Source organism: Onychomys torridus, chromosome 11 (assembly GCF_903995425.1).
Source record: "Onychomys torridus chromosome 11, mOncTor1.1, whole genome shotgun sequence".
In the NCBI taxonomy this organism is placed as follows: domain Eukaryota; kingdom Metazoa; phylum Chordata; class Mammalia; order Rodentia; family Cricetidae; genus Onychomys; species Onychomys torridus.
The window spans coordinates 41424412-41444258 of record NC_050453.1 but is presented as its reverse complement, the minus strand read 5'-3'; the positions used below and the strand labels follow the sequence as shown (position 1 = coordinate 41444258).

At 46.3% G+C, this 19847-nt stretch overlaps 1 protein-coding gene and 1 pseudogene across 1 annotated transcript in view; both read right to left on the bottom strand.

Annotated features, from left to right (window-relative positions):
• The window catches only part of Lamc2 (laminin subunit gamma 2), a 62953-nt gene that overhangs the window by 2009 nt on the left and 41097 nt on the right, over positions 1 to 19847 (bottom strand). Inside the window, exons 10-22 of the mRNA XM_036202473.1 lie at positions 19473 to 19655; positions 17259 to 17504; positions 15466 to 15611; positions 13785 to 13938; positions 13279 to 13484; positions 11365 to 11444; positions 10123 to 10272; positions 7829 to 7973; positions 6674 to 6823; positions 6052 to 6166; positions 4986 to 5185; positions 2696 to 2854; positions 2508 to 2607 (exon numbers count right to left, since the gene is read on the bottom strand). Coding sequence (XP_036058366.1) covers positions 2508 to 2607; positions 2696 to 2854; positions 4986 to 5185; positions 6052 to 6166; positions 6674 to 6823; positions 7829 to 7973; positions 10123 to 10272; positions 11365 to 11444; positions 13279 to 13484; positions 13785 to 13938; positions 15466 to 15611; positions 17259 to 17504; positions 19473 to 19655 — 2034 coding nt within the window. The remainder of the gene's footprint in view (positions 1 to 2507; positions 2608 to 2695; positions 2855 to 4985; positions 5186 to 6051; positions 6167 to 6673; positions 6824 to 7828; positions 7974 to 10122; positions 10273 to 11364; positions 11445 to 13278; positions 13485 to 13784; positions 13939 to 15465; positions 15612 to 17258; positions 17505 to 19472; positions 19656 to 19847) is intronic.
• LOC118593236 lies at positions 8846 to 9920 on the bottom strand (annotated as a pseudogene).

Genomic DNA, 19847 nt, shown 5'->3' with positions numbered 1-19847 from the left:
ATTCCAGCTGTTAGAGAATGATGTAAGACTTCATTCTGGCTTGAAACAGTAGGGATCTGGCTAGGAATCTATTTCTTTCCTATGGCAAATGCCATTGCATTTATTCAGGTGTATTTTGCCCAGACACTTCATAAAGCCTAGGTATGTCAATGTGAGGGCCATATACTTTTAGTTCAAGTAGATTCGAGCAGCTCCCAGTGAATTCACACTCAAGGTCAGGTCACCTCACATATCTGAGCTGCAGTGATGAGATTTGTTTCCTCATTATTTATTTATTTACTTTTATTTTTTGGTTTTTCAAGACAGGGTTTCTCTGTGTAGCTTTGGCACCTTTCCTGGAACTTACTCTGTAGCCCAGGCTGGCCTCAAACTCAGAGATCTGCCTGCCTCTGCCTCCTGAGTGCTGGGATTAAAGGTATGTGTTGCCACCGCCCGGCTTCATAATTTTTTTAATTAAATTTATTTATTTATTTGTGTGTCTGTCTGTCTGTCTGCATATGCCCCAGCACGTGTGTAAAGGTCAGAGGAAAGCTTGTGAGACTCAGTTTCCTCAAGCCCATTGCTAGTTTTTAAATGGATGATCTTATTATACATTATACTTAGATATTTAATGAGTTATCATCCCAAGACTCAAGAGCATGCCTAGAGTGGAAATTATACCCCAATGAAAAGATTGACCCAATGGACGCTTCAGGGCAAAATTCACGAATTAGGGGTTCTGTGGCAAGTACAGAAAGTAAGCACAGGAACAAAACAACGTGTTTACAGGAAGCCAAATCCGGGGAAAGAGCAGAAACACAGGTGTCACAGGTCACAGTGTGAGCCCTGGCCAGCAGTCTGCCGGGTGCCATGCAGCCTCAGGTCATCCCTCTGGGAAGTAAAAGAATAAAATCCATCTCCCAGAATGCTTGCAAGATTTCTTTATTTTTTTGTTTGTTTATTTGTTGGTTTTTGGTTATGCCAAGAGCACTCCTGGCACAGTACCTGGTGTGTAGGAAATGTCAACAGTCCCCACTCTCCCTGCTCCCACTCATTTTCCCTTTAAAGGCTCCATTAATTTCATTCCCCCTTTTAGAATGCTAAGCAATGCTGCCAAACTTTCAACGAGGGAGACTGTGGTTTTTTGTTTGTTTGTTTATTTGTTTGTTTGTTTTCTGAGACAAGGTTCTCTGTGTAACCCTGGCTGTCCTGGAACTAGCTCTGTAGACCAGGCTGGCCTCAAACTCACAGAGATCCACCTGCCTCTGCTCCCAAGTTCTGGGATTAAAGGCGTGCCCACCACTGCCTGGCTGAGACTGTATTTTTAATCTGTAGAGGATATTTTACTGTCCGTGGCTCAATGGATCACAAATAGACCTATTAGTGTAACAACACAGACAATACTGGTCTCTCAGTGTGATGATAACCCCACAGAGACATCAGGTGTTGGAGCTGTTCTACTGAACTGCTGAGGCAGAGCAGGCTCTGGATGTCCTGGGAATGTGTGACCCAGTTTCTATTCCCTGTCCACTGCCATCTCTGTGGATGAGAACTCCCTATTAACTACTTAAATTTAGACTTTAAATTAAAAAAAAAAAATGTGTGTGTATGTGTGTGTGTGTGTGTGTGTGTGTGTGTGTGTGTGTGTTCATTCTTATGTGTAGGTGCTTTTGGAAGCTAGAGAGGGTATCAGATGCCCCTGGAGTGGATAAACATGGTTATGTGCTGCCCAACCTGGAACCAAAATGGGATCCTCTGAAAGAATAAACAGCAAATGTTAGACAACAAGCCATCTCTCCAGCCTCCAGATTCAGACTTTTAATTAATACCAGTTTCCTGGGGGGAATGACTATTGAAAAGCCTGACTCCTTGCCACGCTGCACTGGTAAAGCTGTTCTGTCTAAAGTTCCCAGTATCTCCTAGACCTGCTCTTTCCACATTTCCTCTGGGTGTCTACTCAGGAAGCTCTTGTCTCCCATCCTGGTCATAGCAGGGATAGGTTGGGTCTGGGGAGGACTAGACAGCAGAATCAGCAGATGGTCCTTCAGACCAGGGAGCCCTTTCCTCCTCACCTTTCCCTCCTTTCTACGGCCTCAGGGCTGGCTCCATCATCCTGTTCTGCTTTCAACAATTCTCCAGGTGGCCTTCCCAGGATCTAAGTTCTCCTCCCTGGAGCAGTGATGATGCTACTCTCCTGCTTAAAATTGCCCAGGGAGCCCCTCAGAATCAAGACAAGACTCCTTAGCTGTACCCCCAAGCTGGCCAATCTTCTGGGAAGTCCCTGGAACACCCCCAGTTCTCTGACTCACAGAGCTTCACTTCCAGATACAACAAGTGCTCAGTGACTCATCTTAGAGATGGTAAAACAGAGAAAATGTAAAGCAACCCAGCCCAAGTGTCTGGGCCCTGAAACAAAGCAGATTTCCAGATGTTCTTAGGGAAAATTGAGATCCCTATCCATCAGGACTAAGACTATCTAGTCTTCTGGGACAGTCCCTGGGCTGCAAGGCTGTGGATGTTGCACAGACCTATTAGGTGTAGGATGCTGTCCAAAGCGTCGAGCGTGTCTTGGATGGTAACTCCGGCACTCTTTGCTCTGGCATCAGCTTGCTGGGCTTCCGTAATCACCTGCGAGTGAGCACAAAGGTGTCCTGAGAGGTTACTTTTGTCTGGGCAACTTTAAAGAGAGCGCTTGTGGGAAAGAGCAGTCACTCACCAGCTGCATTGTGTCCTTGTCCGTGTCAAACTCCAGCTCCTTCCTGGCCAGGTCGCCTTCCACCTCTCTCATCTGGCTCTTGAGAGTAGCCAGTCCCTTTTCCATGGCCAAGGCCCCATCTGCTGTCACATTGGCTTCCAAGTTCAGACTCCCTATCTCCTGGGAAAATAAAAGGAGCCAGGGACGGAAGGAGAGAGAGGGTGAGGCTCCAAACATCCCAAGGACAGTTGTAGAAAAAATACAGCTGCAGCCTGGCTCTGATGGAGTCGGTCAGCTGAACAATGAGAGAGTCAGACTTGGGAACACGCCCTTCCCCAGGCCGAGCCTTAAGTGAGCTAGTTCTAGGCTAATTCTCTAGAGACTAGGAGGGTCTGTGCGGAGACATGGCTCCCTTCCAGTTCAATGCCTAGAAAATTTTGAACACAGTCAGGAAGCATTTGAGAAAATCCAGAGGACAAGAAGCATGGTACTCTGTCATGGTCCTTTATGGCTCTGGTCTTTGAAACAACTTTACAAGGATTTCCCCAAGACAGCTGTGCTTGGAATGCAGTGAATCAGCTAGAGGGGTGGATTTTTGTCTTTGCAAGGAAAAAATCTCATCAATACCTTTCATCAATAAGCTATAATTAAACAAGGGCAGGCACTTTTATGCTAGATGCTATGTAAAGAAAGGTATAGCTGGGCGGTGGTGGTAACATACACCTCAGTACTTGGGAGGCAGAGGAATGCGGATCTCTGAATTTAAGGTCAGCCTGGTCTACAGAGTGAGTTCCAGGACAGTCAGGGCTACACAGAGAAACCCTGTCTTGAAAAGCAAACAAAAAGAACGAAAGAAAAGAAAGGTCCATGAAACAGGCCTCAAGAGAAATTATTAGAAACTATCTTTGTAGGTTACCAAGCAGTCTAAAAGTGAGGGCAAACGGTCTAGATACCAAGAGCTCCCTCTGGGCTTTCTGGAGTGGTACAAACTCTCTGGAAGTTTGCTTAAGGAAGGGCTCCCTTCCAGCCAAGAAGCATTTTTCCACTGCAGCTCGTAACATGGGCTCTAAGCACATAGCGCAGCTGCCTACCCCAATGACCCAATTACAAGTACTCCTTCAAGGAAGGGGCTGGATTCCTTATCTTCGTCCCCAGCACCAACCATGTTCAGTGGAGGACACAGTCAAGAAAGGAGGCTGAGCTCAGATATAGGTCATAGAAGGCTCTAGAGTGCCAGGATTTCATATAAAGAATCAAAATACTAACGGCAATTGCTCCCAGTTAAATGTAGCACCCTAAATAAAACAGATGTTGGAGCCGGGCGGTGGTGGCGCACACCTTTGATGCCAGCACTCGGGAGGCAGAGCCAGGCGGATCTCTGTGAGTTCGAGGCCAGCCTGGGCTACAGAGTGAGTTCCAGGAGAGGCGTAAAGCTACACAGAGAAACCCTGTCTTGGGAAAAAAAACAAAAACAAAGAACAGATGTTGGAGTTCCAAGGGCTAGGGATGGTGTTCAGCCATAGAAAGCTTACCCAGTGTGAACAAAGACAGGGTGGAGTCTTTCTCCCTTTCCATGCCCCTCTCAACTCAGAAGATGGCCTTACTGGAAAACGGTTACAGGTGTACTTAGCTACAGTGAGCTAGACTGGGGTGCATGCGGAGGGCCCTAATTCAACGTGATTGACGTCTTCTTATAGGAAGAGACTGAGGGATGAACACTGTGGCCAGCCTGGGCTATGTAGTGAGACCGTGTCTTGAAGAAGAAGAAGATGAAGAAGAGGGAGAGGGGGGATGGGAGGAAGAGGAGGAGGGGGGAGAAAGAGAAGGGAGGAAGGAAAGGGAGGGGAAGGGACAAGAGGACGAAGGGCTGACTCTTGGGAGTGGGTTGACAGAGCTGAGAGTCAAGGAAGACCAAGGATGCAAGCTGGGAAGAGGACAGGGACAGTCCTCCCTGGAGCCACAGAGGAGTGGAGCGCCACCAACTCTGATTCTGCATCCTGGCCTCCAGAATGGTGAGAAAGTCCTTTCTGTTTTTTCCAAGTATTTTCTAACAGCAGCCTTAGAAAGCTCCACAGTAAACAACTCCGGACGGTTCCTCACAGTGCTGTCCAAAGGGAGCTGAATATGGTGTATTAGCTGGTAGCCAGTGACTGAATCCATCCAGCTGAAGGGTGGCCACGCAGAGTGGGGCCGCTATGGACTATCTCGGACTCTGAGCCATAGGGGTTGGCCTGAGCTAAAGCTCTCTCTCTCCAGAGCCTTACTGTGCCGGGCACTGCCTGTGACAGCCTGTCTCTCCATTTTTCTGTACCTGTTCTATCTCGCTGCTGATCTCCAGGGCCTCCCCAGCTGCCTTCTTTGCCCTCTGGGTATCGGCAGTGGCGCTCCCCAGGGCCGCTTCTGCTTGCTGGGTCTTGTCACTGGCGTCTGCCACCTTCTGGCTAATATGGGAGAGTCTCTTCATGGCCTCTTCAGCCTCTGCTTTTCTGTCTTCAACCTGCAGATCAAACTCTGAAATGAAGAAAAAAGAAAAAAAAAAAACAAACAAACAAACTATTGCCACAGAGGCAAAGACTATATGTTACAACTGAGTGAGAGAGCCTGAAGTTTTGAGGAAAAACTCCTAAAAGGGAGTATTTACTGGCTAGGGATGGAGATGTGAGATGTGGCTGGGATTACTCTCTTTCCCCAGAGAAAGAAACTCAAAAGAGCCATTGCAGAGCCACTGACAGTGTGTCCTGGGTCTCTACCACTGCAAGGACATCAACACCCAAATTTGACACCGAGCAGGTGAATCCCTGAAGCCCAAGGCCAGTGACCAGAGCTGGGGTGTGGTCACAGAGTTGGGGTGGTCACAGCAGATACAGAAGAGAATCCCAAGACTTGAGATGTTTCTCTTTTGTTAGTAAATAATGCTGCAATTTTAGCCAAATGTCTTCAGGGCACATCCCAAATTCCCTGAGAGCCACATGTCACTACCCCAGAGCAACCATATTGGAACTGACCAGGCCACCCAAGAAAAGGGAAATACCAACTCAATAGTGACATATTGGATGTGGAGGACCTTAGAGATCTCCTGTTCCCCTTAAGGAAGACACAGAACTCTAAAAAGGCTGTGTGAGTTGCTTATGGTCACATAGAGAGCTTGACCTCATCATAGGGCCCAATAAGGATCAAAACTCAGGACTTCAGTTACATAAGGTGAATCCCTTCCATTACCTCCATCAAGTATTAATGAGATCATTCTTACCTTAGAAAGACAGTGACTAAGCCTCTATTAATAACCAATATACCCACCACTTAAGGAGAGAAATGAGGATTTAAATGAATCACAAATGTACCTTTAAAAACGCCAACCTGGATGGCATGGCACTAACCTCTGAGGTTCTTCAGGATATTCTCAACTTCATAAAAAGTGGCATTGCCCGTGCTCAGTGCTTCTTGGGCTCTGCTTTTAGCAAGGTTGGCACGGGAAAGCAGCTGGTCTGACGTCTATAAACAGGACAAGATTAGAGTAAGTGCATTCCTGCTAGCAAAATCACCCTGACACAGTCTCTCCGTGACAACAGAGCGCTGTGTGTGACTCACCACAGTCTAAGGGTGCTAGAGCAAAGCCCTCCACAATCTAAGCAGGGACAAACTTTGTTAAGTCAACAATATACACCTTTTAGAGCAGAGTCTCCAACTCTTATCCAGCATCAGGGGTGGGAATAATTTTGCAAATCGTAACTTTAAACACTAGATACTTCTTGAAACCAAGATAGTAGACAGATTTGGACCAAAACGAGACATGGAAGGCCTGGGTCCTCTTTCAGGGTTCAAATGCTGACTCAGTGGGTGAAACCAGTTCCATCAGGACGCCGATCTCAGTTCCTCACTCTGTAACCAGGGACACCATGACCTTTGGAGGGTTTCTGGTAGAGGCCCTGACCGTTTGACTCACACAGACGGCAGCTAGTACATGCTTCCTGACTGAGTGAATGGGTTCACAGAGAGTACCTGTCTCTCGTCCTTCCCAGTCCGTAAAAGCTGCTGTGTCTCTTTTTCCCAGGTCCCCAGATTGTTTCGCACACGCGTGAAGGCATCCATTTGTCCTGTCACCAGGTTGGAGAGAGAATTGGCTTTTTGTCTGATCCTCTTTGCTTCTACCTGTGGGCACAAAGATCTGACTGAGTCAGACTGCACACAAGTTACCACACAAGCTTCAGGACCCGGTGTCCTATTTGATAATAGTGCCGGACTTAAGAAGCCAAGGAAGCAGACATTGGCCCAAAAGCCAACCAGAAATGAGACAGGGTGCCAAAAAAAGACAGTCAGTAGGTCTCCCAAGAATACAATGAGTTTTGTCTCTGCTCTTTAATTTTTTAAACTTTTGTTTTGTCTATTCACAAAACATATCTCTATGGGGATCACTGTGAGTGACGGGAGCTGTAAGTGTGCAGATGAACTTAATCCAAGCAGATTGCAATAGCTAAGACTGATGTAGAAAAAAAGCAACCTTTGATAGCAAAAGTCTTCCTGCTAGCAGTGTAGAGGAGTGTATCCAACTCCATAAGAATTCCCCACTAGCTTCAATTTGAAGGTCCCCACAGCTGGGGAGGAAATATAAAACTTTTCTCTGCCAACAGGTTCAAGACCAAACATCGAGTCCCTTTCTCTTTTGGAGTCTAGGACTGGGGTCAAGAACAGAAAATAGATAATGAGAAGCATCTATACTTTTTTTTTAAAGCACAAAGCAAAAAGTTGATGCTACGGTTTAAACAGGATTCATCACCCACACATTAAGCATCTGGTTGACATGGGGTGCTAGTGGGATTATGTGAAACCTTTCTGGGGGTAACAGGAGGTCCTCAAAAGGGACTGTGCATACTTGCTTATCTTTTCCTCTGTCCTTTGGAGAGGGCCTACTGACACCTTTGCATGCACTATCCCTTTAAATGTCTGAATCAGTCAGCTGAAGAAACCTTTTCTCCTAACGTGTCCTTTGCCTCAGCTAGAGCATTGTATTGATGTGGTGCTGTCACGTGACTCTGCCTGACACAGTCAATATGGAGAAGAAGATGAATGGTGGAGCAATCTTATGAGACCCCTAGAGAGAAAGGGATTTTATGGCTGTGTGTCCGTGGGTCACGCACACAGGATCAGTGGCCTCACCTGAAAGGACAGATCATGGATTCCCCGAAGCTGAGATGCTGAATCCAGGAGTCGGAGACTGTGCTGATAAGACCTATCTGCTTCAGTATCAGCTTGGGTGCCTTCCCTCGACAGCTGCTGGGCCAGGGACTTGGTTTTTTCTAATCTGTAGGCAGGAAAAGCAGATGGTCAATAATAATAATAATAATAATAATAATAATAATAATAATAATAGAAATAATAATAATAATAGTAATAATGGAGGAGGGAACCTTGAGAACTTACTGCTTTTCTTATTGGAGGCAGGAAGTCATAGAGCCTTGGCTGGCTTGAAATTTACTGAAGACCTCCTGCCTCCGCCCAACAACTAAGACTGCAGGTATACACAGCACACACGGCACAGTACACTCTTGTAGAAAAAAAAAAAAAAGCACAAACTTATCTTGTTGTTTAAAAGTATGTAGTTGAGCCGGGCATGGTGATCAAAGCATTCAGGAAGCAGAGACAAGTAGATCTCTGCGAGTTCAAGGCCAGCCTGGTCTACATAGTGAGTTACAAGCCAGTTAAGGTGACTCACACTCACTCTCTCCCTTCTCCTCCTTTTCGTGTGTGTGTGTGTGTGTGTGTGTGTGTGTGTGTGTAGTTAGACTAGACAGGATAAACAAGCTAGGCTATATATTAGATATGTGACCCTACAATCTAAATATAACCCTCATGACTTATATAGGTTTGGTCAGAAAAACTCAATCCAAGCTTCCCAATAGCTGATAATGTAAATGTTATTTTTCTGTTGCCAGCCCTGTCAGACAGGTTTATATATCTCTTCATAGACCAGGGGTAACCATCTCTCCACGTATTTTCATGTCTCAATCAGAACTTAAGTTTTCCTTAGATATCATAACCTTTCTTTTCCCAGTCCTAAAACTATTTACTTTCCCCAAAATAATACTCATTCTCTTGCTCCTTGTATTATTATTTTTTTGGGCATGGTCAACATGTTTATTGTCTTTACGAAAAAAATCTTCATAGAACATTGCTTTAGCTCTCAGCAGCTCATTTCTGAGCTCTGAGGAAGCTTGCCTTCTTTTGAGCAACCTGATCTTTCTACCAGGTATCTTCCAGGAAAGGGGCATTTTGGTATGGTACCACCACCACTACCTCCTCCTCCTCCTCCTTCTCCTCTTCATTTTCTTATGTTTTGTTTTTCAACACAGGGCTTCTCTGTGTTGGCCTGACTGTCCTGGAACTCACTCTGTAGACCAGGCTGGCCTCGAACTCAAAGATCTGTCTGCCTCTGCCTCTGAGTGCTGCTGAGATTAAAGGTGTGTGCCACCACTGCCCAGCCACCCCTTCTTCTTCTTATCTCCTCTCTTGGACTTCTTCTCACAGACCGGATCCCCTTGGACAGCAACATAAGCTTTCTTATGCACCTCCTCCATGTCTGGAGTTACATTTACATTGTTCTTTATGTCCTGAGAGAATGGTTTCTCACAAGCATCTTTATCTTCCTCCATTAGGTGTGCATGTGGTCTGCAATACTCTCACCCATGCTGTCCTCTGATGGACTTCTGCATTGAACTCCTTGCTTTTGGAATCATAACCAGGGAATCGTTAGGTATTATAAGGGATAGACAAGCCTCCATCCACGGCTCCCTTCAGGATGACAAAAAACTTTATTGCAAGTTGTAGTTTGGGCAAGACCTGCATTCAAATAGCGAGTGAAGGCACCAGACTGACCATCAATGCTTTCCACAGTACAGCCATCTCCAGCCCATGGCATCTTATCCATGCCAACCCTATTGAGAAGCCCATGGGCCAGTACAACAGGCTGCAGGACAACTTTCATACTGTGTTTTGGTAGTTCATGTGTATATGCAGTGCAGACTATCATGTCCCCTCCAGGAGATGTCCCCTCAATCTGACAGATGAGATTTCTGTTAGTTACATCAACTATCATCCTGTATTGGAGTGTGTTGTACTTATTTTTGCTCTGGATTACCAATCATTTCCCAGCATAGTAGTCAGTTTTACCTTCTCACCACCTTCTAAATCTCAAAAAGTATCTCTTAAAGTAAGCCTTATTCTCGACAACTTTCACAAACCCCGTCCTGCAGAACAGAAGCACACAATTGTGGCTCCACACAGACCTTGTTGTTGTTGTTGTTGTTGTTATTATTATTATTATTATTATTATTATTATTATTATTATTAATGTACAGTTTCAAAGAGATGTGGTGCTTCTCAAGTGGTCTGCATTATACCCTGGAAGGATTCAGCTTTCATGGCCCACCCAGATGAAGACCAGTTGAACATACTTTCCCATAAGGCCTTGTACCATGGAGCTGTCCAGGACGCCACCTCCACCTCCTCCATGCTGAGCCTCGCGGGCCAATGACAGCGCTTGTTGGGAATAGTCCTCAGTTTCCCTTGTTAGTTGCTTCATTGTGTTAGCTGCCTCAACGTGGCTGAAGACATTAAAGATAAAGAATTAGGGTTTTCATCAAAAAATCGGCATAGGTTAGTAACGGAAGTCATTCTTGTAGACACAGAGAATAAAGGAACTGGCTTGCCTGTAAAAGCCATACAGAACTGATTTGAACGCATGGAATCAGAGGAACTATGAGAAGCAAGTGTTCTGGGGAATCAAGCTTATGTCTCAACCTTTTGGTGGCTGCTTCCATTTTTGCCCCACTCAGGGAAGGTATTGATGGGAGTAGATGGGAGGAGGCTCAGGGTGACAGACCATTGTGTCTATAAGCTGTTTTCCTGCAAGCACAACCCCCACAGGCTGGCCCACCCAGATTCCACCTCCCTAAATCGTGCTGGAACTTTAGAGTGGGCCTGCAACTAAGGGAGCAACCTCTGTCAATCAAAGTCTCCTAGAAACATCCCATCTCCTGGTGCTAGGAAGTAGCGTCAAAACAATAAAAACAAACAAACAAACAAAACAACAACAACAACAACAACAAAAACAAACCAAAAAATGGGGTTCAGGAGGCAGCTCATGCTACAAAATCAGAAGGCAGCCCCTTTATGGACTGAATTCCACTCAAGATAAGCACAGCCTGCCACCCTGCCTAACAGAGCTTTTGAGCATGGGAGGATTTATAGTGTGAAGGAGTCAGGACCGTGGAACTTTGCAGAGCTGGTCTCCAGGGGGAAGGCCCCTTTGTACCTTTGGCCCTCACAAGCAAGCAAACAACTAGTTGCTACTTGTTCTCAGGCCTGGTGTGGGAGTTGAGGGGTCCCTAAAAGCTGCAAACACCCATTTCCAGCAGCTGATTCATTTCACATGGCCAGAAGACTCACATCTAACATGTCCTAAAGCTATCTGTGAGTCATGAAGAAAGCTGGGAAAGGAATGCTTCCACCAGCTCCTGCCAAATCCTGGGGACTGTCCCCTGCCATACCCTCAAAGCTAAGAGGCTCAGAACTAGCTTCTAGGCAAGGGAGGAGCTCAGCGGAGCCTGGAGGGGGCAAATCTAGTCTTCTGAATGTTCCATAGTCTCGAATTACAGAGGTAGCCTGGAGCATGGGTACCAAATACAGCTGCTTACCTGTCTGCCAATCTTGTGGCTTCCTGAGCCAGACTTTTAAAGCCATTTGGCCCCACATAGTGCTCTGAGGAATGGATGTTCTATGGGAAAAAAGAAAATTGGTTAAGGTTTTGCATTTAACTCTGGAGCCTCAACAAAAGTGATGGAAAGATTTCTCACTAGCCACAGAGGAGCCCATACCCTGACACACACCAAAAGTAGTCAGTCAACATGAGCACTCATAAAAAAGTGTGCATTGGCAAGAACAAAGTAGCTATTCAAATGTGAAAGAAGTCTATGCAAAATATAGATTCATCTAAAAGCTTATCTATTTCTCTGACTTGGTGGTGGACATTTGTAATGCTTTGGGGACAGAAGCAGGAAGGTTGTGATGTTGAAGCTAGCCTGGGCTACATAGTAGATCCTGCCTCAAAAAATACACATACACACATGTATCAGGGTGTGTGTATGTGTGCATGCACATGCGTTTGCCTGTATATTCGTGTGTAAAGGCCAGGGTTGATCTTGGATCTTTCTTTTTTTGCTCTCCATCTTATTTTTTGAGACACTGGGAACGTACCATCTGGGTTGGACTGGTTGGCCAGTGGGTCTCTGGGATCCTCCTGTCCCAGCACTGAAGTGACAGTGTACCACCACAACTGGCTCTTACTGGGCTCTGGGGACCTGAACTCAGGTCTCTACGCTGTCACCACAAACACGTACTTCCTGAGCCATCTTCCCAGACCAGTACACCAAGTTTGGACAATAGTTGTTTAGTGGTAAGTGGATCACAGGAGGTTTTTATTGATTTTCTACAATAAACATTTTCAGATGGGTGAATCAAAACAATATTGATGTGATTTTTTTTTTTTCGTTATACTATCTAATTATCCTTCAATTTCCTTTTTTATTTAATCCGTTGCTGTTGGTTTTGAATCCAGTTTTTGTATACCCCAGGCTGTCCTTAAATGCTAGCGGAGGTTGACCTTGATCTCCTGGTCCTCCTGCCTCCGCCAAACTCAACCCAATTTCCTGTACTCATCCCTACTCGTTTATTGTTTCTATGACCCTTGGCGTTTATTTGGTTTGGCTTTGAGCCAGGAGCTCACTGTCTAGAGGAGACTGACCTTGAACTTGCTATTCTCCTGCCTGGGCCTCCTGAGTGCTGGGGTCTTAGGCACTCCTCCCCCTAGGCCCAGTTACACCATAAATGTAAGGGGTTCAATCATATCTCCCTCTCCTATGGCACCCCGAACTACACAGGGAGTTGGTGCTGATCATACAGGCTTCCCATGCACTCTTTCATCCCCAGGCCCAATCAGACTCTTTCCTGCCCACCCCTCTGCTTCCTTCCTTTCTTCTTTCCGTTTTTCACTCACTTGTTAACTCATTTCTTTATCTTTTTTTTTGTACTTATGCAGCAAACAAATATAATAGTCACATACTGCACTAGGGGTTGAGAATACAACTGTGAACCAGATTAAATTCTACAGAAAGGAAAGAGGAGAGGCGGGGTTATGTCTATTGTGCAAGAGTGGCTAGAAAGAAGTCAACTACGGAGGGGTGTGTAATGCAGTTCTGTGGGAAATTGCAGGCGGCAAAGGGTACGATGGATGGATGGATGGATGGATGGATGGATGGATGGATGGATGGATAGACAGATAGATGATAGATAGATAGATAGATAGATAGATAGATAGATAGATGATAGTAGATAGATAGACAGATAGATAGATAGATGATATATTGATAGATAAATAGATAGATAGATACATAGATCTGTTACAAAGAAGCCCAGCTACCTGCCAGGTAGATTAAGAAATCTAGGGACAGAGAGTAAGTCAGTGAGACCCATGGGGCCACCCCCAGCATGGCAGCAATGAGCACCCTAACCAGATAAACACAGGAAAAAACACCCTAACCAGCCAAACATACAGTGTTTTGCAGGGAAGCTTCACTTTCTGCCAGGCTTAGACGCATCTGAGAGATGAGCCTGCTCGTATCCTGAGCTCGGTTCTGATACTGACTGCCCAGGGCCCGAACCCTGTCCACCGTCATCTTGAGGTCATCCAGGCGGTTCCGATAGCTGTTCTCTTGGCTCCTTGCCTTGGCCAGCTGGAGACTAAGGGTTCTCTTGGCAGCTGCACACAGAGGAAAACATGGCTGCTGCAGATTGACTGAGTTAACCCACAAGGCCGACCGACTAACTTAGAACTAAATGAGAAGAAAGCCAGTGATGTGATGACAGATGGTTGTGGTAATTCTTTCGCCGTCATTTAGGTACCAGGAGGATGTCCCAGACCGTACTTCCACCCCGGCAAAGGCTGGCTGCAGACAGCGCAGAGCTGATGGCCACAGCAGAGTCTGTGATCTAGCGTCACAGTTCTTCCTAGGGCATGAATCTCTAGCCTCCTAGCTGATAGACAGTTGGCCTTCCTCACCTTCTGACATCTGGGCTTCTCTCAGAATGTCCTGAAGGGCCTGCTCAGCCTGTTGCAGCCTGCCTTCCAGCTCTCCACTGGGGACTGCGCCACCACTCTGAGCCTTAGAAACCAGGGCCTCCAGGCTCTGGAGCTGCTGGGTAAACTGGCCCATCTGAAACCACACAGGAAAGGAATCAGGATAGAGGATGAGAAGCAGAGTTCATCCCCAGAGCTGCAGCAGGTATCCAGGGGCCAATGGCTAGACATGATTTGCTTATGGTGGTTGAAATTTAGACTCTAGCGCTAGACCTACCGGGCGTGGATCCTGGCCCACTACTCTAGCCAGTGACCTTGGCCAGTAATTTTCTTATCAATAAAATGGGGGTAATAAAAAGAATACTTGTCTGTATGGTTCTTTCGTGTGCTGAATGAGTTAGTGTTTTTAAGTGCTAAACAGAGCTCGGCATCAGGAAATGTTTACAGAAGGCTATTGAGGGCTGGAGAGAAATAGCCCAGTGTTAGAGTACTTGCCCAGCAGGCATGAGGTTCAGTTCTTACTACTACACAAAGTGAAAATAAAATATATAGGTTTTAGCAAGACATGGTGGAACACACCTGTAATCCCAGCACTTGGGAGACAGAGGCAAGAGGATCATGGGCTCAAAGTGACATCCTCAGATTCCATAGTGAGTCTAAGGCCAGCCTGGGCTACATGAGACCCTCAAACTAGCTTTTGACTGGCTATTAAATAGCTAAATGTAAACCAACAAACAAACAGATTAAGGGATGTAATTAAGAGATGCAGAGATAACTCCGAAGTTAAGACCATGTATTGCTTTTGAAGAGGATCTGGGTTCAATTCCCAATCCCTCATTGGTGGCTCCATCTGTAATTCCAGTTCTAAAGGATCCAATGCTTTCTTTGGTTCTCTGTGAGTGCCAGGTACACATGAGGTGTACAGACACACATGCAGGCAATATACTCATATACATTTGAAAAAAAATAATTAAAAAAATAATTTAAAATCGTTCCCTCTAGAAAAGTTTGTCTCAAGTTGACAAAAAAAAAAAAAAAAAAAAAAAAAAAAAAAAAAAAAAAACCTAACCAGGACACGTGGAAAGAGCCCTGGATTCAGACTCTGGGGGGCACATGAGTGGCATTCCCAGTTCTATGTGACTGTGCCACTTTGAAAAATCACAAGTATTTTTAGACGGTAACCCTTGAAAACTGAATTCAGAATAATGTTCCCCCAGGTTCACTAAGTTGTCATGAGTAGCACGTGAGACTGGATCAGGCAGAAGATGTTGAAATTAGCATAGATGAGAATGTAAACCTACGGTAAAATTATTATACACAATACTTTTTAATGTAATTTAAACTTGGTTTACTGTAGTGTGAGTGTGTGTGTGTGTGTGTGTGTGTGTGTGTGTGTGTGTGCATACCAGGGTGAGGACAGCGTCCGGGAGGGAGTTGGTTTACTTCTTTCATCTTTTGTGGGTTCTAGGGATTGAACTCGGGGTTGTCAGGTTTGCCTCTATCCACTGAGCCATCTCACCACCCACAGGATAAATTTTTCTTAAAGATAGTAACACCAATACCAATCCCCAGGAAGTTTGGGGTTCCACATGTGTGACAGAACCAGGGCACAGAGCCATTCAGACTCTGAGTGCCTGGGGCTGGGAAGGAGAAGCCGGCATACCTGAATCTTCACTTGATCATAACAAGCAGGACAACTTGTTAGTGCCGCGTGCTCACAGTTAAGGCCTCCAAAGCCTGGCTTGCAAACGCAGCTGCCGTCACTTCCACACTCTCCAGGCTCCGAGCCAAGGGGGTTGCAGTTGCAGGCTGAGAGATAAGATGCAGATAAATGGTACGTTTCCATCCCAGAAAAGGAGCTGTGGCGAGGGGAAAAGAACAGGTGCCCTGCCCCAGTCATCACCCTGTCACATCTCTCCTTGGCGGTGGCCTCAAACACATTCTCACACAAGCAAGCTGGAGGAATCGCACGTGGGATCTGTGTGTGTGAGTGAAGAGGCACCGGGATGGTCAAAGTCATCTTCTCCCATTGAACCAAAAGCCTACTGGGAACTTTGCTGGCACCCTGATTTTGCTTAGAAAGTGCATTTTTTTAAGGGCCTATTTTGAGCCAGATGTAAACACTGCCCTCTGTTTCACAGATGAGGAATGTGAGCTCAGAAGAGGTTGAATAATTTGCTCAGGTCCTGGAACAAATAAACGGGAAGCTACCAGGAGAGCTCAGAAAAGCCAACATTCCTTTCCTCCCACTGCAGGAAAGGCCAGAGGAGGCAGCAGCCCTACTATGTGCCGGACTCTGTTAGGAGGCAAGGATGTACCGGTAGGTGAGATGCTAATCTAAAGATCACAGGCTGCTCTCACAGCTCTATTACTTGCACATATTTTCCATGCCTCTTCCTTCTTTAGCATATGAACTCCCCAGGAGCTAGGACTTATTCATCATCACCCCATTTAGTACTGATGTGCAAACTGCGGGCCAATGGCAGGTCCTAGACAGCCAAGTGAAGCAGTATTCGGCCTAGTGAAATCTAAAACAAGGGAAGAGTTTTAATTTATGCACCCTTGTGTTGATTTACTTTTAAAACAAAAGCAAAACAAGGTCTTGCTCAGTAGCTCGGGCTAGCCTCTAACTCAGGACTGTCCGGCCTTAGCCTCACAAGTGCTGGGATTATAGGCATGATGCCCCACATCTGGTCACAGGAGCATCTCCAGGTAGACACTCTGGTGTAAGGACCTGATAACAGGGACACTTCTAAGTGCCAGACACCAGAGTCATCATGAGTATCCATGTTTCAGGGCAGACCATGGCTCTGAACTCTTAACACATGTAAAGGTTTGGGAGCAACCCTGAGCTGGGCGATGCACCTGCACACTCATGCTTTGATCTGAAGGAGCCCTTACAGCCCCTGCGTCGGCTGCTTTGAAGCTGAGTTTCCTTAGTGATTGCCTTCTGTGCATAACCACACTGACTTCCTGAGAGGGTCTCTTAAGCTGCTTTACAACCTGCCCCCTCCCCACTTCGGTTTGTTCAGGCTCAGTTGTGAGTCATTTATGGCTCTCCGGTGACAGGTCTGGCAGCTTCTTTTCTGCCTACCTGCCTTGGGGTTGGGCATAGGATGTGGCCCCACTTTATCTGCTCTTTCCGCTCAGGAATGTAAACCTGACCTTTTTCCTCCTCTCCCACCCAGGTTTAACCATTTGAGAGCCTTCAGCGCGGTTTCCAGAGTCTGGTGCAGGGGAGACTGATCTTAAGGCTTTCTGGCAGGTGCAGATTGGTCAGGGGAACCATTTGCATAATGATGTCAGTTTTCTTTGCCTTTGCATTTTCGTCCATGTATACACTCTAGCAGGCTCGTATGTGTTCACATATGTGCACACACACATGCACATGCACACACACATGCACAGAGAGAAAGCGATAGGGGTGCGTAATTTGTAAGGGGTATATAGTCCTACCTCGACATTTGTCTGATGGGTTGGGAGCCAGCGGGTCCCCGAAGTAACCTGCTTTGCACTGGTCACAGTAGATACCAGCTGTGTTGTAGATGCATTTCAAACACCTGCCTGTCAACCGGTCACAGTTCCCAGTGGCACTGGGGTCCACATTCTTGTTGCATTGGCAACGCTGGCAAGGTCTGACTGGGCCACGTTCCCCAAAGGGATCCCCGAAGTAGCCGTCGGCACAGAGCTCACAGCGGGCACCTGGGGAAGAACAAAGGAATGTGTGGTCAGCCCAGATTGTTACTTGTTGGCAACAGGACCAAGGAGAGAGGTCTAAGGCTCCAGGTAGAAGAACCTGGCAGATGCATTGTGGTGATATATCGTGTGCCCTAATAAAATTTACCTGAAGATCAGAGGACAGGACAAGCCACTAGATTAAACACAGAGGTCAGGCAGTGGTGGCACACACCTTTAATCCTAGCACTCGGGAGGCAGAGATTTGTTTGGATCTCTATGAGTTCAAAACCACCCTGGACTATATGAGATTGACTCAGTCTAGGAGAGAAACAGAGCCAGGCAGTGGTGGCACACACCTTTAATCCCAGCACTTGGGAATCACATGCCTTTAATTCCTGCACTTGAGATCTCATGCCTTTGCTTGGGAAGCACACACGCCTTTAATCCCAGGAAGTGATGGCTGGGCAGAGAAAGGTATATAAGGGTGAGGAGACAGGAACTAAAGGCTTTTTTAGGCTAAGGAGTCCTAGAGGTGAGATGTGGCAGTGGCTTGTTCCTTTGTCTCTCTGATCTTCAGGAAATTTTTATTAGAGTACACAATATATCACCACATTTCCCCATTTTTGTCTAAAATAATAAATGAATAAACAAATAAATAAATGAACAAACAAATAAATAAACAATGAGGTGTGTGGCCTTGTTGGGGTAGATGTGGTTTTGTTGGAGGAAGTGTGTTCCTGAGGGTGGGCTTTGAGGTTTCAGATGCTCCAGCCAGGCCCAGTGTGTCACTGACTCTTCCTGATGCCTGAGGATCCAGATGTACAATTCTCAGCTCCTTCTCCAGCACCATGTCTGCCTGCACGCCACCATGCTGATAATGGACTAAACCTCTGAACTGTAAGCCAGCCCCAATTAAATGTTTTCCTTTATCAGAGTTGCCATGCTCTTGGTGTCTCTTCACAGACACAAAACCCTAAGTAACACATGCATTAATCACAGGCCCCCAGGACAGTACCCTCAGGAACAGGTACATGTGGCAGGGGTTGGGCCTGACCAACCATGGTCACCACAGATTAGAATTCTGCAGCACCACAAAGAGGCTTCAGTTAGCTAGCTGGGTGAGAGCCAACTAGAATGCAAAGGCAACAAAATGTCAGTGATAGCAAGGCTGCTGCAGAATGCTTAGTTCTTCAGACTGACAGGTATGTGACACCCAAAGGTCACTGCATTTTCCTTCCCTCTCTAGTTCATTAGCAAATAACATAAACCAGGGCTACAGATGTAGCGCAGACAGTAGATCCCTGGCCTAGCATGCACAAAACCCTGGGTCTGATCCCCCAGGGTTGCATAAAACTGGGTTTGGTGGTACACACCTATACTCCCAGCATTTGGGAGGTGGAGGCAAGAACCAAGAGTTCAAGGTCAGGGTTGGAGAGATGGCTCAATGGTTAACAGCGCTTGCTGCTCCCATAGAGGACCCAAGTTCAGTTCTCAGCATCCCCATCAGATCACTCATAAGGACCTCTGACTAGCTTCAGGGGATCCAATGACCTCTGCTGACCTCAGTGGGCACCTGCACTCATGTACACATACCCTCCTATACACATAATTAAAAATAAATATTTTTTTTTCAAAAGGAGTTCAAGGTCAATCTCAAAAACTAAGTTCAAGGCTGGCTTCGGCTACAGAAGACCCTGGAGGGACAGGGGGCCTTAGACCATGTAGTTGGTCTGAAACTTTCATTCCCTAAATAAATACACAGGACTGTCAACAATACCAGCACTATGCTTTTCCCTCCATAACTGCACCAGCCCCTGTTCAATCCACAACACTGCTCAGGTCCCGCATATACTTATCTTTAGAATGTGCACGTTTAGATTAACCCGAAGTAATTATGACTTCCCAGAAATTCTCCAGAATGGACGCTATTTGCACAGGTCCACAGCATCAGTCCAGGAAGAAGCTGACTGAAGGACACTTGGCTGGCCTTACCTGTGACCCCAGGGGGGCAGTTGTTACACACCACCTCCTCCGTCTCAGGCATCACCGAACAGCTGAATCCATTGTGACAGGGGCATGGCTTGCAGCTGCGGGGGTCCCGGGGGTCATTGTAGAAACCAATGGGACAGTCAGCACACTCAATGTCAGGATTCTCATCCCCTGAGTAGCAATCTCCTGGAAGCAAATACCTCCTTCAATGTGGATGAAATGTAGGGACCAGAGTACAGAGCCCCAAGCTTTCCCCAAGCTTCCCCCAGGGTCTGAACACCAGCATTCATCTCCACCCTTGAACCAAATATAAACATGGCCACCACCTAGGCTCCCACCCTTACCCCTCACATTCTGTAGACACACACTTCCTAACCG